We start from the raw sequence: 9,395 nt of genomic DNA, 5'->3' as shown, positions 1-9,395 counted from the left end.
GAGAAAAAGGTTGCTGATGACTGGAGAGATTGATCTGCCTTTCTCACAGATGTGCTTGTCTTGGACTAATGCCCAGGGGAGGTGACAGGGTGGAAAAGTAGCACGTCAGAGCAGAAATAATGTCATGCAGCCCAATGGCTGCAGAAGATCCCGGCTCGGAGCTCACCTGGAGGTATAAAGCCGGCTGAAGGAGCAGAAGTAGCGGTGAGCTGAGCAGGAGGGGAGCACGCAGCGGGAAGCAGGAGCATCCACCCGCTCCTGCGGCTTGCACGCTGTGTTTGCAGCCCCCGAGCGCGCCCGGGCTGAGCGAGGGGAGGACGGCGCTCCCAGAACACGGCGTGAGCTCTCCTCTCTCACAAATGAGCTGTATCCAAATTAGAGGAGCAGAGTGGCATTTCAAAGATGTTTTCCTGTTTTGTCTGGCTCTTCCTCCCCAACTTGGTTAACGCCTTTGTGACCTCAGGAAAGTTGCCCCTGAATGGGAGCGTGGAGAAGACTTTTGTAATCCCGAACATCTCGGGTTTCTTCTCTTGGGATAACGACAGCCTGGCTGACTGGCAGAGCTTTGTGGGCAGGAGCCGGTACGGAGCGGAGTCACAGAGCATCACGGTGAAAGCCCTGCTCGTCGCAGCATACTCCTTCATCATTGTCTTCTCCCTCTTCGGCAACATCCTGGTCTGTCACGTTGTCATCAAGACCAAGCGCATGCAGTCCGCCACCAGCTTGTTCATTGTGAACCTGGCTGTAGCTGATATCATGATCACGGTCCTCAACACACCTTTTACACTGGTAAGACTGGGGCAGAGAGATGCCATAAAGGCATTGCAGTTACTTCGGTGGCCTTTTCTTCTTTACGCTGCTAGAGGCAGTGCATGGGTGTTCTGCAGATACCTGTCCAGTCCAAATTACAGTGATTGGAGTTACCTTGGGGACTCCACGCCTTTTCCTTCTCAAATTCCTGTTATCTAGTTGAAGATCTGAAATTATCCATTTACTAAAAGTGGCCCTGATAGTACTTGAACCATAATAACCTTGCAGTGATTACTTAGTACTTTGTAGTATCTGGTCTTTTTTTTTCCCTTCCCTTCTCTGAAGTATTTCCAAGGTAATACTATGAACTTCACAAAAGAAGGATTAATGCTCACAATCATTTTACAAGCTGTGTTGTAAAGCTGGAGTTTGCTTTGAAGTAAGATAAGGTTTATAGGTCAGCTCTATCCTGTGAAGGGGGTTTAATGGAAAATGTATTTACTCAATAGTTAGACTGCAGAAGGGCACACTATGAATAAAACAGAACAGACATCTTTCATACTGTGCTGCTATATTGTCCTGAAGAATATTGTTAGGCCACTGAGCAGCACTAACCTACCTCTTCAAGGTTCAGAAGCCAAAAGATTATGCAACTACACAAAGAACCCGCTATTTTAAAAATAACTTTTACATAACACAAGGAATTATGTGCCAGAGGTATCTCATAAGCATGGGGAGGTGGGTGTGTGTGTGTGCAAAAAAAAAAAAAAAAAAGGTATTCTTGTTTTAGGCTCGTTTTGTGAACAGTACCTGGATATTCGGGAAGGGGATGTGCCATGTCAGTAGGTTTGCTCAGTACTGCTCACTTCACGTCTCTGCCTTGACTCTCACAGCCATTGCCGTGGACAGGCACCAGGTGAGAGCTCTCTGAAGCTGACAGACAGAACGCTTGGGAGGGCATAATTAAAATGAGTAAGGATGATCCCTTGTCCTTTTTTTCTCAGCTCCCTGGTTAATGTAAGATGCATGAGGAGCTGAAAGGGTATGGAAGCAGTTCTTGCTGTCAGATGGAAATAATAGTTTCAAGTCTGCAACAAGGTGGGAGATGGGAGATATCCAGTGCCTTGCGATCACTTCAAGCTGGGGAATGGGAGGTTTTCTGTGGTAGATAATCCAGTAGCTCTCAAATGAGAAAATCCAATATCCTGATAGGAATTCACACGGGTAGCTCTCCTCTGGGGTGGTTTGTCCAGCACCATGGATGTAGGGACACCCCAGTTAGCTTCCACAGCTCTGTCTCCCTTTACTCTGGGATGTCTCATTCCCTTGTTACCCCCAATACTGGAGACCTGACTGTAGCACACTGGTGTTTGTCACAAAGAGAGATGTGGCTTGCTGTTGATAATGGGCTCAAAATTGGGGACACTAGGGCATTATTGGTCTGGAGTCCCCCAAAACCCATATGAAACAGTTGACAGTTGATGTTTTCTGCTAGAAAGCTTCTCATTTCCAGAAAATACACTGGCTGTCAAAGCATCCCCAGGGGAGGTCCAGTTAACTCACAAACTTCTGGTTCTTTGGGTCACTGATACTGAAGAGTCTGGGACTATTTTCTCTCTCTTTTTTGGGTTATTAATTAAATTGAACCTGTAAATGAACATGTGTGCAAGACCCCCAGGTACTCAGTTTTTCACACCTAGATGCAAATACTGGAATGTGAGGGTAGGACTGCGATCTGACTTTACCCATTTCCATGGAGGAAAAATTCAGGCTTTCATATACAGCTTACAGGCAATGGGAGCTGGGTGAAGACTGTACTGCTTGTATGTTGAATTTCCATGTTAAGTAGTAGATCTGAGGCTGGAAGATAATATGAAAAAATTATATCATTATTTCCTGAAATGTCATAAGCCTGAATATTGGTTTATTTTGCACAGGTTATAATGCACCCTCTGAAACCTCGCATATCTACTGCAAAAGGTGTTATCTACATTTCTGTAATTTGGATCATGGCAACTTGTTTTTCCCTACCACATGCTATCTACCAAAAACTCTTTACCTTTGAATACAGGTAAGGATGTGTTTTGCTTTCCTCCACAATCCCCTTGGAGGCCAAACTCTCAGTGGCCATATTTGGCATCCTCTACTGAAAGCCCCAAGATTATACCGAGTCAGCCAAATATGGATCTAGTCTGTAATTTTCATCAGATTCCTTTTGCAATGGCTGGTGTCCTGTTCTTGTTTCTATTTTTAATTATTTTATCTTTATTCTGTCACGCTAATCACATGAAATAGGCTAAGTTAGAGGATCTGACTTGCACCCTCTATCTCTGTACACTGGCATTTTACATGATGTACCAATCTGATCTGTTTGGGCAGACCAGAAATGGGGAAAAACCTAAACCCAAATAGATTTTAATCTACTCTTTAGCCCTGGGAAAGTGAAAAGATCTGCCTCAGCTTCTTGTTCCATAAAATGCTGTTATGAGCCTTGATATTTGGAAAGTGCTTTAATGAGGAAAATGTCCTTAATATGTGCAGAGACTGTGTTTCTGTTTGCCAAATGACAGAGAATAAAAACCTGCTTCAGTGCAGCTGGAAATTTTGTAATTGATGAAATTCATAAAATTATTATAAGGTCATGAATGCCCACGAGAAATTATTACCACATTGCTCACAGGCTGCTCCATGGCTCAAACCCTTGGTCAGCAGAGCTCCGCTTAACTGTGACTTATGTGCATAAATGAAGGTTCTGCCTCCAGGCTGTATGGCAAGAGCCCTCTCCCACCTACCTCTTTGTGTCCGATGTACTTCTCCTGTGGTACCTGGCCACGTGCGCTTTCACTCTGTCCGGTATCTCCACTTGCAGTGAAGAGGTTACCCGATGCCTGTGTCTGCCAGATTTCCCTGAGCCTGCTGACCTCTTTTGGAAGTACCTCGACTTAACAACCTTCATTCTGCTCTACGTTCTGCCCCTTCTGATCATCTCTGCTGCCTACATGACAGTAGCCAAGAAACTCTGGCTGCGCAATGTCATTGGGGACGTCACCACTGAGCAGTACTTTGCCCTACGCAAAAAGAATAAGAAGACCATAAAGATGCTGATGCTTGTTGTCATCCTCTTTGCAGTCTGCTGGTTCCCCTTGAATTGCTACGTCGTCCTCCTCTCCAGCCAGACCATCCACACCAACAATGCCCTGTACTTTGCCTTTCACTGGTTTGCAATGAGCAGCACTTGCTACAACCCCTTCATCTACTGTTGGCTCAATGACAACTTCCGATCAGAACTGAAGGCTTTGCTCAACATGTGCAGAAAACCTCCTGGGCCTGCAGAACAGAGGCTTCCCTCCACAGTCCCATCCTACCGACTGGCTTGGCCAGAAAATGGCAACCTCAAGAGGTTGCAGGCCTCCCATGTCCTCCCATCAGCCTCCAACATCCAGTCAGGAAAGACAGACATCTCTGCAGTTGAGCCAATAGTAGCTGTGAGCTAAATGGTGGTCCTGGAAAATCTATAAGGACTGCACATAGATTTGGATAGAGCTAAAATGGTGGGAAGGTGTGGAGCCCTGGCCTACCCAGGGACTGTGTAACCACATGTGATAATACCAAGAGGGAGGTTCTACAGGAGGTGGTGTGAAAGAGCTTCATCTTTGGTGCAGGCTGATGATAATGGCCTGGAGCCCCTAAAGGGGAGAAGGCAAGCTCTTGCCAGGAAGGATTTCTTTGTCTTTGTCAAGTTGGCTTTGGATGGCCTTGCAGGACAGGATTCTCTGCATGTATGTTGCTGTTATCTGCATGACTAAGCCTTTTTACTGCTGGGGCTGTGTGTGTGTTTTACTGGTACTTAAACACTAAAGCAACAGTCTAATCACATCAGACCTCCCTCCCCTTTTCTGTCTTTAACCTTTAGGTTGCTGGCTTAGATCCAGTGCAACTGGGTAGGAAGGCATCCCTTCTGAACTGGGGTTTGAAAGTCAAGATCGGTTCAAAATGAATGAACAGATATATGTCACAAATACTTTGTGTGTGTGTGTGTGTGTAAATACCCTCAGAGGAGTAGAGGGGAAGACGGACATTGGTAAACAGAGGAATCTCTTACATCACAGGCACTTTTTCTAAGGTAGAGTTGAAGAAAAATGGATGCCTATTCTTCGCATAAGTAGATGGCAAACACTAACCTGTTAGCTCAGCATCTGCTGCCAGTGCTGAATCACACAGAATTTTTCTTCCCTAAGATAAAGTAATGAATATTCAGAAAGCTTTTCTTCAAATAGAGAACTAAACCCCAAAAAGCTAATTTGGAGAATATTGGACATACAATCCACATGTGGAGAATGGGTAATTAAACACTACTCTGAGTTTGGACTAGGACCTTGTCATCAGAGAATCTTTGCATTATTGTCAAGTGGCAGCTAAAGAATCCCACAGTTTGAGTTTTTAATTTGCTTTTGAATGTTACTCTCTTATTCTGTAAAGCACCTGGGTATTTCTCAGATCAGACATTTGGGACATTTCATTCCAATGAAGATGTTACCTCTCTGGAATTAGTTCATAAATTAACTGCTTTGAGAGAAGAGATGATATCTCCGACAGCAAGTAATAAAAGTGGAACATTTCTCTGCAAGATATCCTCTAGTGATTGCACAATTCTGATGCATTTAAAGATGAGTGAGGTATGTTCTTGGGGTGGCTAAGAAAATTCGTATGGCTGCAGCTGTCTGGAGTAGTTTGCAGAACTTAATGTTCTGAGCAGAAGAAAATCTGATTATGAATAATGAAAAATATGGGCATTCCAAAAGCTGTACCTTGTATTGCACAGGAAAGCAAAGCTCTCCCTGTGCTGTGGAAATTATCTTGAATGTCACACCAGGGTGCCCCATTCCACATTCAATTTGCAGCAGCCAGCAGTGAAGTGAGAAAAATCTTTTTATAAATTACTATAAATGGAGGAAAAAAAAAAAAAAAGCTAGAAACTGTTTTTCTCAATGTCCTGTAATAAACTTACATTTCTGAAATAATTTGAAACTTTGTGCAGGTCTTTCTCACCTAAGTATTAAAGAGACTGAAATGCCTACCACTCCTTGCAGCTAGGAGTGTCCTTTCACAAGGTGTTCTCAGTCCCACACTTTGAATCCACTGCTGCTTTACTACCTTTTATCAAGGCCCCATGAGTCAGATACTTTGTATCACTGATATGCAGAACCAAACCTTTCCTCCTGCCTGCTTTGATCCCTTAAGTCAAGCTCCGTTTTCTCCCTTTTGCACCACATCAGCCCTGAAGTGGTCGGACAGTTGGACTAGATGATCATTGCAGGAGCCTTCCAACTGAACTATTCTATTCTATTCTATTCTATTCTATTCTATTCTATTCTATTCTATTCTATTCTATTCTATTCTATTCTATTCTATTCTATTCTATTCTATTCTATTCTATTCTATTCTATTCTATTCTATATCCCAAATGTGTAGAGCCTGTGAACCACACTCCCCAGTCCAGTAGATCCCAGCCCTTTACCAGCAAATAAGCCTTTGGGAATGCTGAATACCTAAAAATCTAATACTATGCATTTAAAAGAGGAAAGTGGTGATGGAGTGTTTTTAGAACCACAGTAACCTTGGACCTGCGCTGAACTGCTGTAAATCAGACCCATTCCCTGATTTCAGTTGCACAAGATCTGACCTGTATGTTCAGTACAAGAAGATTTAAATTAACATGCCAAAGCATGTGAGAGAAGCAAGGACCTCAGCCCATTTCCGCTCTACAAGAGAGATGTGTGATAGCACTGGAAAACCCTCTTCATGAGAGTTTGGGAAGTTAGTCCATCCCTTCCAAAGTCCTTTCAGTGGACATTACGCTTTCATTTTTCCCTTTGCCTCTTCCTTCCTTGCAATTATGCAGCTCCAATTTAATTTCTGAGTCCCTCATAACCCCTTGCAGTCATCCTTATCACTTTTTAACTCTTTAAACATTTCTCCCAGATACTAAAATATTTCCCCAGGAGAGAAAAATGTGTGCATGCACGTGTGGGCAAGAGATAAAGCAACAAATTAGATACTACATTTGGTTCCCTCAGTCAAAAGAAAAATGGTCTGTGTTTACGTGCAGCTTCTAGCAGCAAGTGTTCACTCACTGGTAGCAAAGAGGACGGAGAGGAGTAGAGAGGAGGAAGAGGGAGCGCGTGATGGCAGCAGGAGGAAGAAGAGACTAAGAGTCAGGACACCAGGGAAGGGGATGGTGTGAGGAAAGGAGATACAGGGAGCCAATGCCATCTTCTTCCCACCTTAATTTTGTCATTGGTTTTGTAAATGTTGAACAAAATCATTTTGAAGGCTACACATTTGTAATTTTGTATTCATTAAAAAACCTCTTTCTTTACCTGGATTTCTGGCATGGCTTTACTCAGCTTAAGTTTATAATAAACAAATAATAATAATGAAAGCTTCCCTGTCTGGGGCAAAAGAAGGAGAGAGCAGATCAAGACACCCTTCCCAAAAGCATCCTTTCTTCACTCAGGGAAAAAAATGGTCAAGGTTACCATTGGGTTTACCTGTAGAGTCATCTGGCTTCAGGAATAGAAAACATCTACTTATGGGTTGGTTGATTTTTTTTTTTTAAGAGTCTGCCCTTAGGGAGATGCAATGTTTCAAATCTTCGTATAGTATCCAATCTTTTGCAGGATTCTTCCTTTGGTCATAAATTACTTGAGAGAAGAAGTCTGACTGGAAATCTTCTGGAAATTAGATTCTACTAGTAGCTTGAACTTCCAGTCTGATCCATCAAAGCATCTCCACTTCTGTGCAGGGCCGCATGCCTCTTGTCACTTCTGCCAACACTGCCATGGCCCTGTCCTGTCAACATCAGCTGCCCACTGGGGAGAGCTGTGAGAGCACAGGGCTGGGTAAGAAAACTAAAGCAAGGGATGATTCTGCACTTGTCAGTCTTATCAAAGAGGAGAGGGAAAAAAAAATCTTCTTTTGTGTTTTGGATTAATCTTTTTATACTTTAATGGTTTGGGGTTTTTTTTCTATTACATCTTTTCTTTTTTTCTTTTTTTCTTTTTTTCCAGTGAGTCTGTAGCTTGAAAGACTCAAGCACATATACTTACTTCAATTGTGATTATTCTGTTTGTTGTATGATGATGAATGTTGAGTTAGATGTCCAAAGTTTCTTTCTTGCCCATAAAACTTTGCTTTCAGAGTGTTTTCACAATTTTGAATGGTGTCTTTGATTTGTGATACTCATCATCATCTAACACAGGGAGGAGTTTACACTCTGTGCATCCATCCCCCAGGCACAAGACTGATCAGACACCAAAGGGCCTAAAATTTGAAGGACAAAAAGTATTTCAGTTTCCAGGACAGAGAAGGGCATGCTGCCATGACAGCTCTCGCATCAGCTGTCATCTCGTCATTCTGGGAACTCCTTGGAAATCACTATGACTGACTGGTGTATGGACTTTGGTCCTACTGGCCTGGCTGGATGTACTGGGAGCTCCATGTGAGGCAGCTTTTGGTGTGAGAAAGGTTGCAGGTTAATGGTTGATTGGAGCTGATGGACAGACTGGCAGAGCCTCTGATGAGGTGAGGCACTGCCTACCCAATGCTTTTCATACAGCTTAGTCAAACCAGAACCATTTGGACTGAGCCATATTTTACATCAGAAGTCTTTCATTCAATGAATGCGTTGCAGTTGTTTTCAAACACATACACATGTTATAATGGATCCTGCAGCTAGATCCTTGTATTTAGCTTTGCCTGGGACCAGGGGCTCATGGTCTGAACTCAGTAAGACATTCTTTCTGAAGCTGAAGGTAGCATCTTAAGATTCACCATCTTTGGGTGCAGTTATCATCCTTTGAACAGCTAAGTTAGACAAAATCCTCAAATGCCCAGTCCAGGTAGGTCTGAGCAGGGATCCTGCAGTTACAGCTCTGGATCCTGCACCCCTGCACTGGGTGGAAAACCTTTCTCCTCCGGTCTCTGCCCAGTCCTGGATCTGAGCACAAGAGGGGGGTGTAAGAAGTGCCGAAGCTGTTTGATTTAATTACAGAGAACAGGAGGGATGGACCTGGCAAAAAGCAAAGAAGAGGCAGATTGGTCAGTGAGCCTTAACAGCCTGTCCACGAATGAACTAGTGTCCAATGGACAGGAGAGCTACAGGTTTTAGAGAGACTAGGGCAGAAGCATGCAAGAGAATAACATGGTTAAAGCACTAGAAATGATGCCCTTGAAAACTGTACATAGTACACTGTGCTACAATGTACTTAATGTGGTACTGAGCAATTTCTGATGAGAATTTCCTAATTAGCTATTTTTCATTTTCTTCATATATGATTTGGGAATCTGGAGAAACATTTTGCATACTTTTGCATGCTTTTGCATACCGGTGCTACTGAAATCAGTGGGGGCTGTGCTCTGAGCACACAAAATGCAGTATGATGTAAACTATTCCCAAAACGTTATGACCTGGGCAATTTAATTTGGGCAATCAGGCTTCATGGTTTTTTTTTCATTCTACCCCAGCTCTGTTGCAGACAAGAGGCTTCTTTTAAAATGTGAATACAGCCATTGGTGCATTAACTGCATTCAGATGCCACTTCCGTGAGTGTGAAAGAATGGTCTGAGTGATGAAAAAATGAGAC

The 9,395-nt window shown here is 43.2% G+C and overlaps 1 protein-coding gene across 1 annotated transcript; it reads left to right on the top strand.

Annotated features, from left to right (window-relative positions):
• The first annotated feature begins 400 nt into the window (after positions 1-400).
• GPR83 (G protein-coupled receptor 83) lies at positions 401-4,256 on the top strand. Its single transcript, XM_026851972.1, has 4 exons — positions 401-789; positions 1,541-1,666; positions 2,688-2,821; positions 3,620-4,256. The coding sequence occupies exons 1-4, from the start codon at positions 403-405 to the stop codon at positions 4,242-4,244; spliced, it is 1,272 nt and encodes a 423-aa protein (XP_026707773.1). The 5' UTR covers positions 401-402; the 3' UTR covers positions 4,245-4,256.
• Positions 4,257-9,395: the final 5,139 nt, after the last annotated feature.

Source organism: Athene cunicularia (assembly GCF_003259725.1).
Source record: "Athene cunicularia isolate RWA chromosome 1 unlocalized genomic scaffold, athCun1 chr1_part1, whole genome shotgun sequence".
Taxonomy (NCBI): Eukaryota; Metazoa; Chordata; class Aves; order Strigiformes; family Strigidae; genus Athene; species Athene cunicularia.
The sequence above is the reverse complement of the archived record's forward strand: the minus strand, read 5'-3'. Positions and strand labels throughout refer to the sequence as shown.

Coding starts and splice junctions, on each gene's coding strand:
- GPR83 (XM_026851972.1), top strand. CDS start 403: ATGTTTTCCTGTTTTGTCTGGCTCTTCCTCCCCAACTTGGTTAACGCC. Junction 1,667..2,687: donor TTGCCGTGGACAGGCACCAG/GTGAGAGCTCTC, acceptor TATTTTGCACAG/GTTATAATGCACCCTCTGAA. Junction 2,822..3,619: donor CTCTTTACCTTTGAATACAG/GTAAGGATGTGT, acceptor CTCCACTTGCAG/TGAAGAGGTTACCCGATGCC.